The 24,668-nt window shown below is 43.8% G+C and overlaps 1 protein-coding gene across 11 annotated transcripts in view; it reads left to right on the top strand.

Annotated features, from left to right (window-relative positions):
- PDE4D (phosphodiesterase 4D) overlaps window positions 1-24,668 on the top strand; it is a 628,032-nt gene that overhangs the window by 467,561 nt on the left and 135,803 nt on the right. The window contains exon 1 of one of the 11 annotated variants that reach the window (XM_083576117.1): window positions 8,567-9,175. The exons of the other annotated variants lie outside the window; for them this stretch is intronic. Within the exon in view, the coding sequence (XP_083432243.1) occupies window positions 9,111-9,175 (65 nt within the window). The 5' untranslated portion in view covers window positions 8,567-9,110. Of the gene's footprint in view, window positions 1-8,566; window positions 9,176-24,668 lie in introns of those variants that run through there. 11 annotated transcript variants of the gene reach the window in all.

Genomic DNA, 24,668 nt, shown 5'->3' with positions numbered 1-24,668 from the left:
TTGAGACAAAGCAAAGTCCCCCAGCATCAACCGTGGGAATCAGTCTTTCAGGGGCAAATGCCCAGAGAATGGCAGAATGAAAGGGAATGTCTTGGAAGATGTTTTGGCTGGCTGGAATCTTGAACAGGAGTGTTCCACGCGGTGAATTAATTTGCTTATTGGTGAAATTGGGCAAGTGTATGCAGGATTGGTTAAAAGCAATCTACACTTAACTGTCTTAATCAATCTTGTTGATGTCTTCATTAGCGTTTATGAATTTGTAGTTGTTTTATTCTGTATTTTCATTTCCTTTGCTTTTTGTATTTGGTTGCCTTTTGAGACTGAAAGGCAGGATACAAACAGGAATGTGTACATTGAGCATTCCACCCAAATTAAAGAAGGGCAAGGTCCAGTAGAAACTTTTCCTGTGTAAAATAGGAATGAAATGCATGTGATTTTCATTCATTTTTGTGGGAATGAAATGACAGGCTCTCTTCCCGGTGGGTGCTGCATTCATATCTATGTGTTCTTCTGTGCCTGGGAACTTTTAGAATTTAGGAGTGATCCTTATTCCTTACTTAAAACAAAAAAGCAAAATACTCCCACAAACCGTACACAACGTCTTTTTTCAAATTACTTTTCTAATTAGAGAAGGCCATTTGAAAAACAGCCTTTCACGGTTGATAGAATAATAATAGGAAAAGGTGAGTTGGCTTTGCTGTTTGTTGTGCCTCCTGATCAGCAAGGTCAAAAGCGACTGCTGCTGATTCAAGAAAGAAAGAAAGAAAGAAAGAAAGAAAGAAAGAAAGAAAGAAAGAGAAAATGTCTGCTTTTTATTATTATTCATCTACAGGCTAGGCATGGGGGATCATTCAGATATGCAGTTTTATATCAGGAGTCTGAGGTGGCATAAGTCCAGGAAGTTATTTCTGATCATCTGAACCAGTCCTGCTGGCTTTCTGAAAAGGAATCACCTTACTCCCTATGTAGGTTTGGACATATTGAGACTTTACCCACTTCTGGGTTAAAGGGAGCACCTTAGTTCTAGCCCAGCCAAGATGGTTCCTTAGATTTTTTGTGTGCCATCTATTAGCTGTTAAGCAACAGCATTTGAGGCAGGGTCAGCACCAAGTTGGGCTGGGTCTTGACACATCCCCACACTCCTAATCTGAACTCTTTGAGAGCAGCATCTTCCCTTTGTGGCAGGTGAGTACAGTAGCAGCAGCAAAAAAAGTGGGGCTAGCCAACAACTGGTCCTTGGCACTTTAATCCCCACACAGTGCCTCTGGGCCTCCAATGTAACATTGCTCTGGGGAACAGTGGCGTAGCGTGGGTTGTCAGCACCCGGGGCAAGGCAAGTAATTTGCGCCCCTTAACCCGTGGATTTTAGCACTCGAGTGCGAGCGCGCCCCCCCCCAGATGTTGCGGCCGGTGCGGCCGGCCCCCCCTGCACCCCCCACGCTACGCCACTGGGGCTGGGGGCGAGCGAAGGAGCCAAAGACCCCCCCAAAGGCTCAGCAGGAATTTATTAAATTTATTATTTGCGGAGCCCCCGCGGGCCGAGGCAGCCGAAGCCCCCTCCCCTCGGGCGCCTCCCCGCCCCCTCCTCTCCTTGGGCTGTAGGTGGAGCCCGCGCTCCGAGGCGCTCCAGATCCGGGCTTGGCGAGCGCCTCTCCTCCTCCCGGCCGGGTCCGGGGGCTTCCAGCCGAGCTCCGTCCTCGCCCCCCCTCCCCCGCGGCTGAGACTTGCGCTGAGAGCCGGAGCCAGCGGCGCCCCCTTCCGACGGGAGACCCTCGCCCGCCCGCCGGCTTCCTCTCGGAGGGTTTTGGGGAGGGCAGGGCGCGTCGAGGCCCCTCGGAGCTCTCCTCCCTCCCAGTCGGCAGAAGCAGCCGCCGCCTGTGGCTGGGCCGAGGGGATGGCGCCGGCGTCGGCATCGGGGTGCGGAGGCTGCCGGTGCCCGGCCAGGCGTCGGTGGCGGCGTCGGCGCTGCTGCAGCGGCTGCTCCTCCTGCGAGCAGTGAGTGGAGCGCAGCCGCAGCGGCGGCGGCGGGGGGGGGGCGCGCGCTAGGGCGCAAGGCTGGCGGAGGCGGCGGGGAGCCCGGCGGAGGAAGGAACTTGTCCCTTCCCTCTGGACTCGCGCCCCCCCCAGATGTTGCGCCCGGTGCGGCCGGCACCCCTGGCACCCCCCACGCTACGCCACTGCTGGGGAAACATTAAGTTGGGAGCTCTAGAGGCATTTTGAAGATTTTAAAGTGGTTGACACCAGTTACCCAGGCAAGAAAAACTGGAGCTGTTTGGATGCAGCCAACTTTTTGGGTGATGGCGCGGTTGGTGGAGGCCTCCTCTGAAGTCCTGAATGATAAACAACTATCCACTATCAAGCCCTGATCTGAGGACACCCCAGACCGTAGCAATTGCTACCACTGTGAGTCCAGCAGTTGCAGGTGATTCCAGCATTACTCTTTCTGTTCCTCTTCTACTATAGGTAGGACTTTGCCCGTATGTTTGTTTGGGGGCTGAGAAGGCACCGTGAAGCAGATCATCCTTCACCAACGCGGTACTCGCCAATGGCATTCTGGCTGCGGCCAATGAGAGTTGTAGTCAAATAATATCTGGAGGGTACCAGGTTGGCAAAGGATGGTGCAGATGCTAATGATGGGAGAGACTGAGCTCAGTGGTAGGTGAAGCACACAAACGATTCCACTTGCATCCCCTGCCATCACTAGTTATGAAAAGAATCAAATAGCACTTTACATTTAGTGGAACGTCCTGCCAAACATTTTTGGATGAGATGTGCATGTTTCCTTGGCAGGCACCATCTTAGGAAAGGAATTCCCTCCAATGTGTGAAAGGCAGGGGAATCTCCATCTAAGATTGTGCCAGTCACCATGGTTTAATTAAATGTGTTAAGTTTGGTTTTTAAAAAAACCTGCTGCCTGATGAATCAGAACACCTTTTTGATCCATCAGAGCATTTTAATGGATTAATCTAACCAAATAATCGACTAATAGTATAGTCCTATGCAAGCCACTTTGAAGACTTGTGGTGTTTCTTGGGAGTTACTCCCAAGTAAGTGTGGTTTCCTCAGTGCGAGAAGTGAGGTTTCAGAGAACCAGGCAAAGGGCTTCTCAGTAGTCACGCCCTCCATGTGGAACGCCCTCCCATCAGATGTCAAGGAAATAAACTATCTAGCCTTTAGAAGGCATCTGTATAGGGAAGTTTTTTATGTTTGATATTTTACTGCGTTTGACGTTTTAAGTTGTTGGAAGTCGCCCAGACTGGCTGGGACAACCCAATGAAATGGGTGGCATATAATTTATCATTATTATTATTTACTCAGTCCTATAATACAGAATTAATTGAGAGTGAGCCACATTTAACTTAGCGAGGCTGTTTTTTGTGTAAACTTGTATACATTTGCTTGATAAATCTTTGCAGTTCTCCCCATCAGCTCATGTCTGTACTCCAGAACTCATAAACTCTCTGAACAGTGATTTATGCAAAGAGGGTTGTGGTGGCTGCGAACAATTCACAAATTATCTGAACGTTAAGCACTTACTTTTTCCTGACCTTTTTGCGTCAGGTAATTTTAGACTCTTGATTTAATGGTGTCACAGACTCTAGATTGTGATGCTTATTACTTTGCTTGCTTCAAAATGTGGCAAGACAGGCCTCCTGCTTCTTTCGCTGAGTGGGACTGTTGACTTCTGCCCCCAAAGTCCTGCCCCGGCAATACCATTGTGAGTTGTTTTTTTAAAAAGTATCTGCTGAGCAGAGACCATGCAAACTAGGTTACCATAAGGAGCAAATGGCTACTAATATGTTCCACAACCCTGGAAGAGAAGCTAACTAACTCAACAGGGGGTGGGAAATTGCTTGTTGGAAATAGTGATGAGACCTTTGGGCTTATTTCGGTGATTATCACGCTGTGTCAGAAAAAAGAAAAAAGAACAACCCACCAGCAAGAAAGTGTATCTGTTTTCTTCTTCTCCTACAAATTCTATTTTTAATGCATACTATTCTGTGTTTATTTTAAACACACTGGATTTTGGAAACTTTTATGAAACAAACCAGATTTTGCAAGTAGGTGTCCAAAGAACTGTCGTAAGCTCCAGAAATGTTTAAAGATAGGTTTTCGCAAGCTACAGTGAAAAATACTGCAAAGCTAGGAGTACAAGGGAGGGGGGAAGACCTTGAAAAAGTGTTGTTATGCTGTGAAAGGTCAAGGTTGGCATCAGTGTAAATAACAGAGTGAGAGGGGTAGTGGGGCAGAGAGAAACCTCTGCTAATTATCTGTAATTAATATGTTGGGTTTATAAACCTTTCAGACAAATTGTTTAAATGCATTTTTCAGTACAGGCATGCTGCATGTGTTCCAAAACTGTACTTTAGAGCTCGAGAGGCTTTGTTGCTTGCACCCTCCCTCATGCCAAATTCTCCCTTCTAGGGAAAACTTCAGTGTTTAGATATTTGGGGCCACACACAGCTGCAGCCAGGCTTCTCACTGGCATATTCCAATCCCTGATCTTCTCCTTTGGAAGGATCTGTTCCACTTGCTTGTTGCAATGTGCAAACCTTGAGCTGTGGCAACTTAGTGACTAAAAGACTTGGGCTACCATGCAGGTGGCACTGTGGTCTAAACCACTGAGCATCTTTGGCTTGCCAGTCGGAAGGTCGGTGGTTCGAATCCCCATGACAGAGTGAGCTCCTGTTGTTCGGCCCCAGCTTCTGCCAACCTAGCAGTTCGAAAGCATGCCAGTGTAAGTAGACAAATAGGTACCGCTGCAGCGGGAAGGTAAACGGTGTTTCCGTGCACTCTGGTTTCCATCATGGTGTTCCGTTGCGCCAGAAGTGGTTTAGTCATGCTCCCGGAAAGCTCCACATGTCCCGGAAAGTTGTGGACAAACGCCGGCTCCCTCAGGCTGAAAGCGAGATGAGCGTCGCAGCCCCATAGTCGCCTTTGACTGGGCTTAACCTTCCAGAGGTCCTTTACCTTTACCTAAAGTGCTATAAACCACTTTAAACAGCCACGGCTTCCCCCAAAGAATTCTGAGAGCTGTGGTTGTTGTTTGGTAAAGGCGCTCAATTTTCCAGTGTTCCCTGTGAAGAGAAAATGGTTGTTAAACCGGACTGGGAATTGTAGCTCAGGGAGGGAACAACTCCGAACACCTCTCAGCACACTGACTACAACTCCCAGAATTATTTGGGGGAAGCTGTGACTTTCTAAAGTGGTATCCTAGCTCTTTAAATGTATGGTTTGGATGTGGCCTAACAGAACAGCGCTGGAAGGGACCAGGATATCGCAGGAGGGGTGGGGTTCCATTGCAGGGGAGGCCCCTGCTGTCCCACCAACAGCACAAGTTGTTGACAGGCTACCACTGGTTGTGTTTAAGCCTGTGGTAGTTGGCATAAGGCCCTGGAATTAAGAAGGGGAACCCCTCTCTCTTCTGCCCCTTCCATCCCGACCAGTTCAAGCAGTGGGGTCGCAGATGTGGCACTGGATCCATTGCTCTATTCAATTGGATTTGCTTCCCATGCTATAAACCACCAAGTCTCTGGTTGAAACCTCACCTCTGCTGTGAAATCGTCAGGTGACCATATGCAGCATAAAATAGAGCCCACTGGATCACACCCCAAGGCTCGTTTAGCTGAGTGTTGTGGACTGGTTGGCTGCAGAAGAATGGTAGGAGGAATCAGCTGGCGAACCCCTAAAGCAGAGATTTTCAGCCTTTTTGAGTCCACTCCATTGTGGAATGTTCCCTCAGACTCCTCTTTCCTTGGGAGTCCTCTCAGTAGCCACTTCTGCAACCCCATTCTCTGCCACCCCAAAGCCCTCCCCGGCCCCTCCAGGGCCTGGGAAACACCCCTGGCCAGTCCCAGAGAAACCATTTGCCTGGGGCATCAGATGAGGGAGGAAGAAAAGAGGGACATTGCCCGCGGCACCCCTGATCATCATTCAACGCACCCCAGGGTGCCACAAGACACTGGTTGAAAAGCACTTCCCTACAGGAAGAAGGCTCAGAGCCAGAGGACTGGTGGTGGGATGATGAGTGGTCAGAGGGAGAAGACTGGGAGGAGTAGGAGTAGCAAGCTGAAGAGGTAACAAGGCTTAGTGGGGGGGGGGAGAGAGATTTGTTTCAGAGATGAGTCTGGCTGGTGAAGAGTCATGGGTGTTTCCCCTTCCTGCTGTGATGAGCTCCTCTCCTCCCTGGTCTCACAGAACCAGGTGAGGCATAAAGAGGATAGAGAAAAAGTTAGCTTCATGCAGGTGCAAAGTCCGATTGCTTGGGGAAAACCCTGGTGAGGGAGGGAATTAGGCAGCTGTGGGGAGGTAGGGATGTTCACTCTTAGCAACTGCTTCATAGGGGCAAGACCTGCCAGAGATGAGTCACTGTGCTCATCAGGCCTGACACTCCTGTGCAGAGCCTTTTTTCTTTTGCTAATAAAGAGTTAACTCCAACATGCTCAGTGTGATTTATTGCTGGCTTGTTCCTGTCCCTGAGCATCCTGTGTCTATAGAAGTCAACTGGAGGCTTTTTGGAATGCTCACAAAAGAAACATGGGGCCAATAACCCTCCCTCACAGTTCTTCCCCAGTTTCGGAACTGGGGAACCATTCCGGCTAGTAGCCACTGATAATCTTATTGCCTATGAATTAACCTCCCGTTCCCAATCCAGACAAGCAAGGCAAACTATCACATACCAACGCACTTGAGAAGCACATGGATCAGAATCAGTGAGGGGTGTGTCCTGTGGAGGAGGTGTGGCCAAGGCAAGGGTGTAGCCTAGGGAGAGTCCTGGGAGCAAGACTGAGATGCCTGGAGGGCTTCATTTGCCCTAGGCCTTCATTTCCTTGCTTGTGGATTTAATAGCTATCTCCCAGTGTTTTTAAAAGCTTAATTAAACAGCAACAGCAAATCCTTTGGGAGAAAGCTAACACATCTCCTATTGCACAGGTTCAGGTGTTTCCAAGGCCCCTTGACTATCCCTTTTTTTAACAGTCCTCCTCTCTTGGAGGCTCTTTGACTAAGAAATGAGACTCCCCTTTGAAACTCCTAAGCATCGGCCACTAAACATATTATAGAAAATAAAAGCTTGGGAGACAAATGAAGAGAATGCGGAGCATGATGCCTCATTAAAATTCTTTCTGCTGTTATGGAACAATTTGCATACAGATGATTGGCATAAGCCTAGAGGGCAGACAGGATCATTCCTGTCAATGAATAGCATGTACTGACCGTGGTGCATGTTTTTTTGAGCTCTTAAAATAGCAATCAATAACCCTCAGCTGATGTTAGCAGAGATTAATGGGCACCTCTCCAGATACAGATGGAAATCTCATTGTCCACATGTTTTGTTTTTTAACATGTTCTTTAAAAAGTAAGGACGCAAGAAGATCATGACACGTCAGTTGAGTTTCGTTCCCAAAACTGCCAGGAGGTTACCCAACCCTTTGTAATACGTAATCGGCTGCTCCTGCACAGAGGAACAGTTCCTCTGCATGTAATCACTTGCTGATGACATTGTTGTCTACATTTTGAAAGCAAATTCCAAAGCATATTCACAACATGGCATTTAAAAATCTCTCCCTGCACGCATCCTCAAATCAGTATGTACATAGCAAGAACGTAACCCCGAAAATGCATATCTTATCTCTTTCACAAAACTGCACATGCCGACACTTAAGAGAATTTCAGATGGAATTTCTTTTAGGCAGGGGGGTTTATGATTAATGGTTGGCTGGGCATGTTAGCTGCTTGCAAGGGAGAGCCTCTGGGCATCTTGGATGGAGCAGCTCACGTACAGCTCTCGCTCCTTTATGAAACAGGACCTTGGCAGCAATCCTATATGAGCTTTTACTTGAGAGTAAGTCACAATGAAGGGACGTGGGTGGTGCTATGGTCTAAACCACTGAGCCTAGGGCTTGCCAATTGGAAGGTCGGTGGTTCGAATCCCCGCGACGGGGTTAACCTCCGTTGCTCGGTCCCTGCTGCTGCCAACCTAGCAGTTCGAAAGCACGTCAAAGTGCAAGTAGATAAATAGGTACCACTCCGGCGGGAAGGTAAATGGCATTTCCGTGCACTGCTCTGGTTCACCAGAAGTGGCTTAGTCATGCTGCCCACATGACCCAGAAGCTATATGCTGGCTCCCTCAGCCAGTAAAGCGAGATGAGCGCCGCAACCCCAGAGTCGGCCACGACTGGACCTAATTGTCAGGGGTCCCTTTACCTTTAAGTCACATTGAACTCTGGAATTTGCTTCCAAATAGCATGATTAGGATTGTGCTGTGCATAGTATAAGACCTACACATACACTGTATGATAAGTGTGAGAGTGAGAAAGAGAAAGAGAAAGGGAGAGAGAGATTGAGACTTATCAGCCCCCAACCATTGTGCATGTGTTCCTTTTAGTTTAACTTCCTGTTTAGCATCTCAAGGTGTTTTCTCAACCAGATGTCACTCAGCCCTCAAGCTTTTTGTGTGATTAAGCAGCTGGTTTCCCTTTCTGAAAGCAGTGGGGAGGGAGAGAGGGAGAGAGGGAGGCTGCAAGATATCAGAAGGAAAGAGAGTGAAGAATTATGTTCTCAGGCAGTCCTTGCATTGAACAGGAAGGGGTCACATAATGCTCTGTGCTCTCCCATTTACCCTGGCACCTCTGCAAGCGAAGCTTCCCTGGCTACTTACTGGTGCTCCAGTGGCTCATCTTCATATTTTCCTTCTGCCGCCCATCAACGGTTTTAGCATGTGGCTGACCTTTAAACCTGTTATTATAGGATTGCGAGAGAAAAGCGATCAAGAGGCTCTTTCAGCTGCCTTGCTTCCCATGTGACCTAGATGGAGAATAGATTCAAAATACGGTTCCTCCTCCCCCGGCAATGCAAGGCAGAAGAGAAAAGCACTGTCACTTCCAAACAGTGCTGGCACAAAGGCAGGGAGGAATAAAGCCGAGAAGAGCTCCAGTAGTTTAGGACTCCTCTCAAAGAGGCCGGATTTTTGTTGCAAGGAGTAATGCTTTTGAGAAAGCTCCTGTTCTTGAAGCATGCCTGCTCTGCAGAGGGAATACCTGGGGCAGGAGGAGCGGTGTGAGGACAACTGAAGTTTCACTGCTAGGAACACCTGGGATTTTACTTGCAAGATGAGTATTATTATGAAGCCAAGATCCCGATCTACCAGCTCATTAAGAACTGCAGACGCAACTTGGTAATGTGGCTGTTTTTACCCCCTGCTTTGCTGACACTGCCTGCCTGTCTACAAATGCTCTGTTATATCGTTTTGTGCTAATAAATTGTGTACATGCTGATTCCACAGATTGGGGTGCAAGGGTATTTCCAAACCAGAGATCACCTTTGTTTCTGTTCTACCTATTTAGCATGGGGGGTGTATGGCAATTTAGCTTTCTTGAACAGAGGGAGAACTTCTGCTGCCTTATTATGGACAACTTTTCTGAGTTGGCCTTCTGAAGGGAGACTCAAGGTAGTAGCTTCTATTGCTCGTTGGGTTTCTGTTTTGCTTTTCTGGTGACAACTTTCCCCTTATTTTTCTTGCATTCAATAAGTCAAGTGATGACAGATCATAGGAAGTATGGGAAAACACAGACTAAGATCTTGTGATGAGAGATTTTATCATGTGTACTTTCCCTTAGAAAAAAAATTAAAGGGGAAAATGCCAGCATGTTCCTCTTCTCTCTTAACCCCCCCCCCCGCCCCACAAAGAGGCATGAACCAGGACAACAACCAGTGCATTTTAAAATATTATTTTTAGAGCTGGTGTAGCAGAATGGCTAACACAATTGCCCTGTGCCTGTTTGCTCAGAAGCAAGTCCTATTGTCTTCAATGGGGGTTACTCCTAGGTATGCATGCATAGGATTGCAACCTGAGACTGAGCTATGGGTCAGGAAGTCTGCCGCTCATTTGAATCTCACCTATGCCATAGACTTCCTTGGTAGCCTTAAGGAAGTCACTATCTCCTAGACTTGTTCTGCCCACTTCCTGCATGTGGAGGATAATAATACTGAATTGCCTGAAAAGGTTGTTGTAAGGATTATAACTAGATAATGCACTAGATGCACTTGAAAATGCTATGCATTTTTTTTAGTCAGTATTCTTTTTCTTAAACATTGCTATCCTAGCTTTATTTACTTGAGAACAAGTTCCAGTGATCAAAAGTAGTGTTTTCCTCTGAGTAAAACCTGCAAAGGATCGTACTCTCCATTTCCTAAGCAGTTGCCAAAGTTGTAGCCTCTTCTATATGATGGATCTATAAATTATAAGGCTTTTCAAGATGTCTGGCCAGGAAAGGGCAGCTTCACTGATACCTATGCCCTCTGGGCACATCCTAGATGTTTATTTCTAGATGTCCTGACATTCTATCATTTTTGCTTATGTCATCTCTGTGCACATAGAGAAGCACTAAGAGATGTGATTTGTTCTACCTCTAGCTCCAATTTTGACATGACGCTTCTTGCAAAATGTAGGTTTTTGCTGCAGTCGTTTGACATTCATTATGGATATTCCTGATTGTTGGCTTAGCCTTCTTAGCAGAGTCTTCAAATGTTTTACCGGGTGGGGGGGGGCATCAGCTATTTGATGTCATCACAATAGCCCCAGCAACATCATTGCAAGTTATAATGAGATCTACGACAGTGGTTTGGGGTTTTTTTTATAAAAATAATAGTAGTAGTATTAGTAGGTCCATAGTAATTTTAATAAAACCAATAACAGTATGAGATTATGGTAAACCATTAATCAAACTTCATTCTTCTTCCATGACGTTGTGAAGAAGTGTTGAATTTTCTCAAGCTACGTCAGCCACATAATACCGTATTGCATAGTTGGTAATTTCATGGAAACTGTTGCCAGCTTTCCAGCGTAAAAGCACAAAAGGCAGTGCTTTGAGAAACAGAGACCAAACATTGCAGCCAGACCTTATTCAGGCAAAACCTCAGCTGACGTCACAGATACTTTCTGCTGGGCGGACCGGCACTCTGTAACTGTAAAGTTTCTGTCAGGTTTTATTTTTTTAAAAAACCACTACACCACAGTTTTTCTCTCCTTTTTTAATGTTCATTTTCTTTCTATAGTCCTTTATTGTTTTCCAGCAGCCAGATAATATTCCACAGTTCTTTTGTTTTACTTATTTGCTCAGTTTAACTGTAACTGATAAGCCTGCAGCTATTTTGCAGAAAAGCTTTAAGTGTGGCACGTCCGTCCAAAGTATTTCATCTAGTACCAAGTGGTAGATGGAAGTGAGAAAAAAATGTTGCCACCTGCGGCAAAGAGTCCCCAGTTTCCCTCTAGTATAATCCTGCCCCTGTAATCGTAGAATTGTAGAGTTGGAAGGGGTCCCAAGGGCTATCTAGTCCAACCCCTTGACAGCCACGCCTAGGTGGGCTCGAACCACCAACCTTCTGGTTAACAGCCAGATGCACTGACCCAATAGCACCACAGAGAACACAGTGCAATTCGGGAAAAATGAATATTTAGTTAAGTGGGAATGTAGACAAATTTCTTTTCCTAATATAGTATTTCAGTGAATTGTTTATCAGAATAAGTTCCTTATTGCTACTTCCATTGACTCACAAGCGTATCTTCCCCTGATTAGTGTAACCAATGTAAAAATTTCAGCATGGCTTCCTTCCTTCCTTCATTCCTCTCTCCTTCCACAGCTTTGATCTTCTAGTCTCTTAGGATACCATGGCATCCATTTGCCTGTCTCTGTGGCCTTATTCTTTGCAGAACATTGCAATTATCCAGGCTGTTTGTCTTGAGTTGTGAATTGGGGGACCCAGAATGCCAATTGTGAATGCTGGGTTAATGTGCACCGAGGTGTAAAATGCATGATCATCAGCCCTGTGTTTTTGGACCATGCCACCGAGACTGTGGCCATGATGCTTGAATACTCTCACCTGTGAAATAAACTTCTCCCTGTATTCAAAACTAGAAAGTCCAGAAGACATTGAGGCAGAACTTTCTCCCTAACATGGCAGCTTGATACAGTTTTCAGACCAGCGTTTGCACATGATCTGAAAGATCCTCATTCATAAAAAGAGGTGCAAATGCAGAAGTCCTCTGGTAGGGTAAGGGATGTGTATCTGTGGTATAGTTCGTGCTTTGCATGGGAAAGGTCCGAAGGCCATTCTCTGGCATTTACAGGTAGGGCTAGGAATGTCTTCTGAATCTCTAGAGCATGGGTAGGCAAACTAAGGCCCGGGGGCCGGATCTGGCCCAATCGCCTTCTAAATCCGGCCCGTGGGTGGTCCGGGAATCAGTGTGTTTTTTACGTGAGTAGAATTGTCCTTTTATTTAAAATGCATCTCTGGGTGATTTGTGGGGCCTGCCTGGTGTTTTTACATGAGTAGATTGTGTGCTTTTATTTAAAATGCATCTCTGGGTTATTTGTGGGGCATAGGAATTCGTTCATTTACCCCCAAAAATATAGTCCGACCCCCTACAAGGTCTGGGGGACAGTGGACCGGCCCCCTGCTGAAAAAGTTTGCTGACACCTGCTCGAGAGAGCTGCTTCTGGTTAGAATAGACCAAGCTTGATGGACTTGATTCAGTATAAGGATACCCTGGAGAAGGGAAGAGCACAGACGCAAATATGTATTTTTAATTTTCCATGTCCCTTCACAAATTCTTGTCTTAGGAAGAATTCTCGAGAACTCAAAAGCTTTCCAAAATTCTATGACATTTTGGGTTGCCCTAATAAAGGTATTGCCCAACTCTGCAGTTTGAATGATTTTTCTTTTCTTTTTCTTATGAACCAACATGGCTACCCCTGCATTTTAAACATTTTCATTTGCCCTGGTGTACTTCTGGTTACTATGAAGGATGTGTAAGATCGAGTTAAAGTACAACTGATTTCAGCAGAAGAGACATTAAAGTGCATGCTTAAGTCACCCACTAAAATCGGTAGAGCTTAAAAATTAGCTCGGTTGCATTCTAAATGGGTGGGGATTTTGTTGTAAGAAGTCTGATTCTGAGAGAAAAAATGAGTTACCTATGATACATCTTGGTCAAGGTTGTCTCTATAATTATATAATATGGCTTCTGCTAGAGGAGGAATAATGTTTTCTGTTGTTACTGCATAGTGTCAATCTGCAGCTGTTTTCTGGCTTCCTTTGGGAGTCAGTTTATGATGTTATATGAAGTCTTTTATTAGCAGCATCGTGCATTAGCCATTGCCCCTGGAAACATTTTGGTGTGTAGTTGCCATGGAAAGAAGGGGGAATGGAACTATAGATATCTCTTAGTAACACCTTTAGCTAGTGGAGTCAATGTGATACAGTGGACAGTGCTGGCCTTGGATCCATGTCAAATCTTGTCCTATCTCTGTAAGGCCCCTTGTATGGTAGTGGGCAAGGCATTATCTCCCCCCCACCCATCCTTAAAAAAGAGGAAGGAGCATAATAGTGACCCACATCACCATGGTGCTCAGGATAAATCGCAGCAAAGTCTGAAAAGCACATGGTAAATTTAACTGCTTCCTAAATGCTAGCACATGTTCAATACCTGGAGAGCCACATTATCCATTTCACATTCCATAACTGCAGTGGTGGATATTGGATATATTTTGGATATACAGTGGTACCTCGGTTTAAGAACAGTCCGGTTTAAGAACGATTTGGTTTACGAACTCTGCAAAACCAGAAGAAATGTCCCGGTTTATGAACTTTACCTCGGTATAAGAACGGAATCCGAATGGTGGAAGGCCACCGGCGGCGGAAGGCCTCATTAGAGAAAGCGCACCTCAGTTTAAGAACAGTTTCAGTTTAAGAACGGACTTCCGGAACAGATTAAGTTTGTAAACCGAGGTACCACTGTACAGTGGTATCTCAGGTTAAGTACTTAATTCGTTCCGGAGGTCTGTTCTTAACCTGAAACTGTTCTTAACCTGAAGCACCACTATAGCTAATGGGGCTTCCCACTGCTGCCGCACCACCGGAGCACAATTTCTGTTCTTATCCTGAAGCAAAGTTCTTAACCTGAAGCACTATTTCTGGGTTAGCGGAGTCTGTAACCTGAAGCGTATGTAACCTGAGGTACCACTGTAGTTGAAATCAGTCAGAAAATATTCACAGGCTTGTGAACTAGACCATATATTAGGCCTTCGTAAGAGGGCCCACTAGAACCAGCTCAACTAGAAGAAGTCAATAAGCAGATTAACTCCAGCTGTGTGTGAACACATTGACCTTGGCAATTTCTCTTTCCCAGCTTTTCCTCTTTCCAACCAGGTTCATAGTCTCCACTATGAGTCACATCTCTCACCCTCTATCTCTCCACAACACCTCTGTGGCTACATCATTCCCAGAGGAGTCATCACCCTCTACCCAGCAAAAATAGGTGCAATTCACCGACTGACTTTTCAGCAAATGCTGAGAGCTAATTCACCTGCTGGAAAGCGCAGTTCTTGCTTTGGAGCACATGCCACGTTAACCCCACTAACCACTTTAGCACAAAATTCAGCAGAGGAGGCATCGTTTTATTTTCAACTTCAAAGTGAAAAACGGCGCTGGACTCTAATTTTGGCTGTGCAAATCATCCAAGACACAAATCATCTGATGTCTTGAACTGATTTGGATTCTCTCCAAAGTGACACACATTGCCCTAGGTGAAACTCTTTCTTTTAGGGTCTTGGAAATGATGTTTCTATTGATGAAGCTTAGAACAGTGTTGCCTCATAGATTCATAGCCTAGCCAGTTATCTGCCATTGAAACATCTGGTGCTTTGCTTAATAATGTGGTGCTCTTCCCAATTTATTACACTTTAATGTCATGTTGTTGCTGTCTGCCAATTTTCTCCATTGAGGTCATTTTGAACTTCTAGGCGACCTCTGAGAAATTTGCAGCACCTCCCAGCTTTATATCATTCACATCCTTAGTGAAGATACTGATTGGTATGCCTTTCCCAGAGTTGCCTTTCTTTTATTTTTTAAATGGGACAATCATTTTCTTTCCCCCAATCACCTGGAACACAAGTAAGCAATTGCATTAGCTTGTGGTTCTGAGATGTGCCTGGCTAACTCCTGCAACATCCTTCACTGAATGTCACCAGGCTTTGCTGACTTCAATGTATTGTCCCTCTTATTTGGCATGCTTTTTGATTATCTTGCCTTTCCTTCATCATTGTTGCCAGATCTCTCATCACAGCCTTCTCTCAGCCTCTAAGGAGGGAAGCCATGTCAGCTCCAGGTTTTTTTTGGGGGGGGGCTTCTTGGCCAAGGTTTTTTGGGGAGCTGGTTGGGCCCACCTCCTCCTTGCTGCTATTGCCATTCTCATTTCACTCTCCCTTTAGGTCCAATCCAGACCGCTGCCCACAGGGGGAGTGCACAAGGCAAGTTAAGGATGCAATCCTCCACCATCTCCTTACACTGCTTGAGGTTCTTGGTTTGCCCCAGTGAGCGAGGGTGTGGTGACCAAACAAAACCCAAGAAGCCACAATTCGTATGGAAATAATTATTTTAAAACATATCAGCAGAAGGGCAGGCAATAATTTCAGTTTACTAAGATTTAAGGATAATAATACTGAAGAGAAATCAACAGCTCATTTGAGAGAGAGAGAGAGAGAGAGAGAGAGAGAGAGAGAGAGAGAGAGAGATGGGAAAGGATAAATATGTGCAAGTAATGAGTAAATGGAGGACAAAATAGAATACAAATATGTAGTTTAACTTTTAAACTTAACTCAGAAGAGCAACGTGCAACTTGGCGATTATAAACATTACTTATGACATGAAAAATGTAACATTCTTAATTATTCAATTCCCCTTTCATTTGCCCCCTAAAACTTCCACCAGTTTAACTTACCGTAGTTAAAAACTTTGCTGTATTATAACACTATAGTAACTTCTAAATATTAAGAAAAGACAAAAGAAAGAATATGGTGGTTACCTATCCAAGCAGTAACTCAAAGGAACCAGTTTCTGTGGGCCTGGGGAAGAGCTGAGTGGTAAATTCAGGATTCTGCGGGTAGGATCCAGAAAAATCCAGATGAAGGGGAAAGGGTAGAAAAATTGAATAACGAATTAGGAACTGTGCTTGGGAGTAAGCAAAAATTGACAGGACAGATTTAAAGCAGGAAACTCCTTCTTCTCTTTTAAAAAAGCAAGCAGAACATGCAAAAGTATAAGAAAAATTTGGAGCTAAGCAAAATTTTAAACAAGCAAAGAAGTGAATTCTAGTACAGAGTGCAGTCTCTCTTTTTTATCCCCATTGCACCTATAATTTTCTCCATCCTGGTTTGTCCCATTTTGTTGCCCCCACTTACCCCACTAAAAATTAGTTTTGTAATGTTAAATGGCAGCTCATGGGACAAACACCGGCAGAAAGAGTTGTCAATTGTTTTAGGGGTTGATGTGATCCCAAACTTATTGGGCACAGGGAGAGTCAGAAATGTCGCCCAGGGCTGCTAGCCACGTGGAATAACAAATCTTGTACCTTCTTCACAAGGCCTTGTCAGCATTTCTGGTTCTCGCTCTCCAGACAGAAAAGAGCCTTTGCCCTCAAGACAAGACATTCCAACCTACTTCTTTCATGAGCATGAGCTTCTTGACCAAAGTTGTTTTCTTCCATTCACCGTTCACGCAGATTTGCCCCCAGAATTGAGCTCAATAACACTTTTTGGATACTCACAGGCAAACAGGCTGTGGCATCAAAGAGGAGGTGCATGGCCAAGACCCAAGGGGAATCAGGCTCATGCACGGAGGTGGGCCTGGGCCAGGAGAGGGAAACTCTAAAGCAAATGGATTTCAACCTTTTTCTATGTCTTTTCTGTAAGTTTTCCAAAGACCACACTACTGTGCCCTAGCTATAAACAGTCAACTCTGTATACGCTTTATGTGACAAGCTGAGCGAAGTTTTTGTATCCGCCATCATGTGAATGGCAGAGAGGTTTATTTATTCATTTGAAAAATTATATCCTATCTTTAACTACACATGCTCTCATGGCGGCTGACAGTTAAAACAATCTACAGTAAAACAGCCCAAAGCATAGCAGAACAAAACTTTGGAAGTTACACAGGATTAAGCAACCAGTGCTGGCTGGTTATAGCTCAGTTTAGACAATGCAGAGGCAATGTTGGTGGGTGGTTCATCTGACATAGGCGGTAGCGGGCAGTCAGTTCTGGAGGGGGGGGTGCTCCCCCTAAAACATAGTTGCCTTGCAAGGAGTGCAGAAACACGTGTGCACATGGGGGGGGGGAGAGAGAGAGAGAGAGAGAGAGAGAGAGAGAATGTCCTTTTAAATGTGCACTAATGATTTGCATTTCTGTTTTCAGTGCTATTTGCAACTGCATAAAAAATGGGGGGGGGCAGTCGTAACAGTTCATTGTCCTGCTTTTGTTGTGCTGTGGCCCCTCCAGGCAGCAGTAATGTGGCAACATTGGGGAATCATTGCAGATCTTAAGAAAGCAGAATAATCCCACCCCTAATGCACTACTGCTGTGTCAAGAACATACTGCAGAATACACCTGCCACAAAACACCAGTTTGGATGGGCTTAGAGAAAGAGGTTGTCGAAGGAGAGAAAGGGATAGAGAGAAGGGGGTGTCCCCAGCTGCAAGTGACTCCAGACACACCCATTACCGGTATTCAGCCCCTACTCCTGCCCTAAAAGATCAGACCCTCAGCTTGGGGGATCAGCTGGTTGACTCAGCTGTGTCAACACAGGCCAAGTAGCTTTCGCAGCACATAACATCTAACACCATGGGAGGCTGGTCTGCCAGATCCTACTACCTCTAGGCAGAATACCTTAGTCACAGTTATCTATGACATCCCAGACTTTGATTACCTCAGTGTGTGAAATGTGGGACTGCTCATTGGGACTATGTTTAGTTCCTGCTGCTGCTGTTAGATTGCTAAGTGAGATCTTCTTTTGACTTGATTCTTACTCGTACATCTGATTCTTTAACATCCAATGTTTGTTTTATTACAAGGTTTAGTGGGGGGGGGGGGAGTGCATTACTTGCACAAAGGCAATGCAGCCTATAAAATTTCTAATGAGTTAATTTGGGGGGAGTCTGTTGTGAAAGTAGCTTTGTCCTGTGTTTGTTACAGAAAAGCTACAAAAGAAAGCAATCTGGGCTGAACCTGGTGAAGAGAGTATGGGAGGGGAAGGATGAGTGACTAATTTTTATTTGCTCCTGCTGCCTTGTTCTGTGCAAAAAGAAGAGGGAGCCTGAAATGGTGTTTGAGGTGCAATAGTGTGGAAAAAGGCAGCTCCCCTCTTCCTGTTCTATATCTGCTCAGTTTTACAGCTGTTTCCCGGGGTTCTATTTATTTAGGGAGAGGAGGATAAACCACTTAAGCAGTTCCCAGGTGGTGTACATAAAACAATATAAAACAATTGTTGATAAAACCAACAAAATTTAAAAGCAAGTCCAGCAAACTACATTATATGTCCAGATAAAGGTAAAGGGACCCCTGACCATTAGGTCCAGTCGTGACCGACTCTGGGGTTGCGCGCTCATCTTGCTTTATTGGCCGAGGGAGCCGGCGTACAGCTTCTGGGTCATGTGGCCAGCATGACTAAGCTGCTTCTGGCGAACCAGAGCAGTGCATGGAAACACCGTTTACCTTCCCACCAGAGTGGTACCTATTTATCTACTTGCACTTTGAGGTGCTTTTGAACTGCTAGGTTGGCAGGAGCAAGGACCGAGCAACGGGAGGTCACCCTGTCGCGGGGATTTGAACTGCCGACCTTCTGATCGGCAAGTCCTAGGCTCTGTGGTTTAACCCACAGCGCCACCCGTGTCCCTTATATGTCCAGATAGGCATGCTGAATTTTTAAAAAAGGTTTTTAGTAAGCATCTGAAACAGTATAATGATGGTTGAAGCATAGGTTCTGCTACACTAAAAGTTCCTCCCCCCTCTCTTTTATTTCATTTGTTTAAACAGCAGTTAATTACAGTAAAGTAGTAAAGGAAGAAAATTGTTTGTTTGTTTAGTGATGGGATTTCTAGACCGCATTTATGCCCTTGTGCATCTCCTGCTTATTTCAGTGGAGCTTATGCAATGAGGATGTTCCAATGGGTTGTTCTTAATAAGCTCTCATAATGCACCACTGGAGGTGGCTGCCTCGTGACTTTTGCAAAAGAATGGCTTCTTCCTCCTCCTAGCATTGGGAAATGCTGAATTTTTAGTGTCTTCTTTTATTGAATGGTGCATTTTGTATAGTCTCTGCTGTGCTTGAACGTTAAATGAGCAAAAAGATAGGAAGATGCCTCTTCTATCTTGCAAAGCACTCCAGTACCAACTGCATGCCTCCAGTCTCTTGTGCGTTCATAGATTTATTGAGCTTGACACTAGTGTGTCTGCTGCGTTCTGAATTATTTGTGAGAAGGAGCAACAGTATTTTACAGACAATGACCTTCTGAATTAAATATGAACATTAAGAAGTCAAAAGGGCTGCAATCACAGTAACAGTGTAAGGGGGGGGGAGCTGTTTGCCCTATTATTTGAGAACGGGGTAATTCTGCAAATCAAATGCCTGTTATATTCAGGGAGTCAAACCATTAATGTTGTTCTTCTATAGCTAAGGGTTATAGTTCAGATTCAGCTATGAAACTGTTCTGGTTTAGTTCTGGTTCAAAGCCAATAAAGGCACTGTAATTGATTCAGCACACTTTCGGAACTGGGTCATTTCCAGCTCATGGGAAGCAGAAAGTTAAAGGGTCTAATTTGTTACATATGTCAGCTGTCACCTGTAAGTACTATGAAAGATGCAAAATAATAACAACAATAACTAAAGCACTTAATAGTAAAATGGCAACAAATGATAATTAAAGTGTATGGCAGCCTTAACCCTCAAAGTCACATGCCTTTGAGATGTCAAGGTATAGTATGACATACTCAGAGTAGGCCCATTGAAATCAATGGATCTATTCTATGCCTAGTTTGATAGATTGGCTTTGCATTCTGAAGATAACATTTAGTTGGGATCACGAAGTGTATCACTAAATCGGGTTTTTTTTTTGACTCCTTATTTTGTATTAACAACTTCCTCAGGGACATTTATGTTTTGGGGAGAAAGTAAGGATTTGGTTTTATTCTTGGTATGTTCTGTCTTTCTGTTACTGATTTGTTCTGCATATGCTGCTGAATGAGATGGTTAAATTATTATTATTTATTTAATTGCTTGAATTCTCAGGTAGTAGAGTGGATTGTACCACTTCACACAGTGGAAGAATGCCATTTTTAAAAATTACTTCCCGTATTTGTTGTTGTTTTTTAACAAGAAAAATCTCCATGCAAGTAAAGCATCTAGCACAGAAGGAAGAAATCATCTCATCCAACCCAGTCCTTTTTGTGCTGCTTTTCTACCTGCAGAGTAATTTTGCATAGAAGAGGATTACTGGCTGGAAATATTATTTTAAATGTCTGAGTAAGCCACCCTAAAGGTCTTTTGTGAAGAAGGACATACTTCACGTATAACTACATAAATAAATTCAACAGTGTGATTACTGTCTTGCAGTCAGAAATAATGGCACAGTCCACTCTGCTACCTCAGGATTCTGATCACCTCAGGCTTTTGTGTCAAAAGCTCAAGAACTTGGCAAAATACATTAACCCTTGTGCTTACTGCATCCTTGATTGGTAAAATTTGAAAATAGAGATTGGGGAGAAATTCCATTCAGGTTGTATTTAAAGGCAAAGCTACCTAATTCACACTTCTAAACCAACATGTGAACCAAAACAAAGCCAACAATTTGAAACTTGTGGTTCCCATAACATACATTATTTTATGGGGGATTGTTTGCAGAAATGTGTATATTAGGCAATTGCATATAAACCTATGATGATGATTATTATTATTATTATTATTATTATTATTATTATTATTATTTTATTATTATTATTTATATCGGAGGAATTCTCACTAAATCACTGGTGAATTTTCAGGAAGACTTTTTTTAAAAAAAAACAACAACCCACAACCTAATGTTGAAATATGGAGAACTGAACTTTTAAGAATGGAAAAATGAGAAAATGAAATTGACGGATTCTCCCATCTCTATTTGCATCATAGGTTGTTGTTTTTTAAACCAGAGGACTGTATTAGTCACTTCACTTTCCCACATGTGTTCATTTTTGAAATACCAAGAATGAAGCAGAATAAAATAGGACCCAAGAAGGTCACTCAGTAAAGAAATGGAAGAGGACAGGAAGGGGGAGGGGGTTGCATTATTTCCATAAACTAAATGGAAATAAAGCCCTTAAGTGATCTTCCTTTGTGTAAGCAAGTATGCGATGGTTCCTACCCTGCACCCCCCCCCCCCGCTTTTTCATTCAGTGATGTAAGAAGCAATGAAGAGAATACAAAAGAGCACTCCATGTTAAAACGATATGAGAAACCATCACATGTGCAAAGCCATTCAGCATGATCTCTGATTAACCACGAGTGCTAGTGAGATAGCATTTCATAAACTGGAGATGACAGCTTCTATTTTTTTTATATAGATATTTATTGAAGTTTCAAAAAAGGTTACAAAGAAAAGGTTACAAAGTGAAAAAGGGAGGGAAAAAAGAAAAAGAAAAAATACAAAAATACAAAGAAATACAAAGTACAGAAAAATAAATAAAAAGCAGTTAAAAAACAAATCAATCTTTTCATATCATATATTTCATTTGCTTGTTTCCCTGACCTCCTCACACCTCCCTTTTTTGTATTCCAGATCAATTAGTTAGTTCAGCAAATCCTTTCCCTCCTTGTTTTTATCTTGACCCTTTGCCTTAATGTGATTATAACTTTACATTTTCACCTAATAACAATCCCTTTTTACATACTCCTTTATAACATTGCTGCCAAAACCACTTAACTTCACTCCGACATCAATCTAACATTCCTTAATTTTGCAGTATTTGTCTAAGTAGTCTTTAAATTTCTTCCAATCTTCTTCCACCAACTCTTTTCCCTGGTCTCGGATTCTACCAGTCATTTCCGCCAGTTCCATATAGTCCATGACCTTCATCTGCCATTCTTCCAGGGTGGGTAAATCTTGTGTCTTCCAATACTTTGCAATAAGTATTCTTGCTGCTGTTGTAGCATACATAAAAAAAGTTCTGTCCTTCTTTAACACCAATTGGCCGACCATGCCCAGGAGAAAGGCCTCTGGTTTCTTCAGGAAGGTATATTTAAATACCTTTTTCATTTCATTATAAATCATCTCCAAGAAAGCCTTAATCCTTGGGCACGTCCACCAGAGGTGAAAAAATGTACCTTCATTTTCTTTACATTTCCAACATTTATTATCGGGCAAATGATAGATTTTTGCAAGCTTGACTGGTGTCATGTACCACCTGTATATCATTTTCATAATATTCTCTCTTAAGGCATTACATGCCGTAAATTTCATACCTGTGGTCCACAACTGTTCCCAGTCAGCAAACATAATGTTATGTCCAACATCTTGTGCCCATTTTATCATAGCAGATTTCACTGTTTCATCCTGAGTATTCCATTTCAACAGCAAGTTATACATTCTTGATAATATCTTAGTTTTGGGATCTAACAGTTCTGTTTCCAATTTTGATTTTTCCACCTGGAAGCCAATTTTCTTGTCCAGATTGTAAGCCTCCCTTATTTGATAATAATGAAGCCAATCTCGCACTTTATCTTTTAGTTTCTCAAAACTCTGCAATTTCAATTTATCTCCTTCTTGTTCCAAAATCTCCCAATATTTCGGCCATTTGGCCTCCATATTGAGCTTTTTCTGAGCCTTCGCTTCCATCGGTGATAACCACCTTGGGGTTTTATTTTCAAGTAAGTCTTTATATCTTATCCAGACATTGAACAATGGTTTCCTGACAATATGGTTTTTAAATGCTTTATGTGCTTTGACCTTATCATACCACAAATATGCATGCCACCCAAAAACGTTATTGAAACCTTCTAAATCCAAAATGTCTGTGTTCTCAAGAAGCAGCCATTCTTTCAGCCAGCAAAATGCTGCTGATTCATAGTAAAGTTTAAGGTCTGGCAGGGCAAATCCACCTCTTTCCTTTGCATCGGTTAATATTTTAAATTTTATTCTGGGCTTCTTGCCCTGCCAGACAAATCTAGAAATATCTCTCTGCCACTTCTTGAAACGGTCCACTTTATCCAAAATTTGCAATGATTGGAACAAAAACAACATTCTTGGCAATACATTCATCTTTATAGCAGCAATACAGCCTAGCAAGGAAAGCTTCAAGTTTGACCATATTTCTAGATCCTTTTTCACTTCTGACCAACATTTTTCATAGTTGTCTTTAAATAAATTTAAGTTCTTAGCGGTCATATTAACCCCCAGGTATTTTACTTTCTTAGCCAATGTTAAACCTGTCTCCTTCTGAAACCTCTCTTTCTCAATTGGTGTTAGATTTTTCTCAAGAACCTTAGTTTTTAACTTGTTCAACTTAAATCCTGCATGGAGATGACAGCTTCTAGATTTATATTCCGTTTCGAATATTTCCTTTGTGCCAAGATGAGATCAATGTGACTGCTGAATTATTAATCTGATGCAATTTTCATTCTGAAATGATCTATTTTTTTGCCCAATATATTTTCAAACATTGTAATTACAAGGTGGGGGATGATCCAGCCCACATATGCATAGCCTGCAAATCTGAATTATCACCACCCACGGGGGGGGATTTTCCATGCCAGATGTGTAGAAAGGTGTTCCACAGTCCTTACCAGAAGTCTTGGATTTACCTGTCTTAACTCCAGTGGTTGGGCATAAGAACACATGAAGAGCCTGCTGAATGTTTAATTTTTAATTCAATTTGTATACCTGTAGATCTCAGGGCAGCTCACAACATAAAATAACATTATGAAAAAACAGGAAATTAAAACATAATAAAAACAAAACAAAGAGAACCCAATTATCACCCCCCTTCCACAACACATTTTAAAAGGGCATTGTATGCCAGTCAACCAAACGCCTGGTTAAAGAGGAGCATTTTCGCCTAGCACCTAAAGGTGTGCAATGAAGGCATCAGTCGAACTTCCCAGGATCAGGCCAGTGACCCATTTAGTTCAGCATCCTATTCTCAGTCCCCAACCAGATGCCTGTGCAAAACCTGCAAGGAGGACCTGAGCACAAGAGCATTCTCCCCTTCGGCAGTTTTCAACAACTGGTGTTCATAACCATGCTGCTTCTGATTATGGAAAAGGGACGCGGGTGGCACTGTGGGTTAAACCACAGAGCCTAGGACTTGCCGATCAGAAGGTCGGCGGTTCGAATCCCCACGACGGGGTGAGCTTCCATTGCTCGGTCCCAGCTCCTGCCAACCTAGCAGTTCGAAAGCATGTGCAAGTAGATAAATAGGTACCGCTCTGGTGGGAAGGTAAACGGCGTTTCCGTGCACCGCTCTGGTTCGCCAGAAGCGGCTTAGTCATGCTGGCCACATGACCCGGACGCTGTATGCCGGCTCCCTCAGACAATAAAGCGAGATGAGCGCCGCAACCCCAGAGTCGGCCACGACTGGACCTAATGGTCAGGGGTCCCTTTACCTTTACCTATGATTGTGGAGGCAGAGTATAACCCTCATGGCTAGTAGGCATTGTCCTCCATGCAATTGTCCGATTCCCTTTTAAAGTCATCCAAGTTCATGGCCCTCACTGCCTCTTGTGGGAACAAGTTGCATAGTTTAACTGTGCACTGTGCGAAGAAGTACATTCTTTTATTTGTCTTGAATCTTCCAACATTCAGCTCTGT

Source organism: Podarcis filfolensis, assembly GCF_964270895.1.
Source record: "Podarcis filfolensis genome assembly, chromosome: 11".
NCBI lineage: Eukaryota > Metazoa > Chordata > Lepidosauria > Squamata > Lacertidae > Podarcis > Podarcis filfolensis.
Note: the sequence above shows the minus strand (reverse complement) of the source record. Positions and strands in the feature narration are given on the sequence as shown.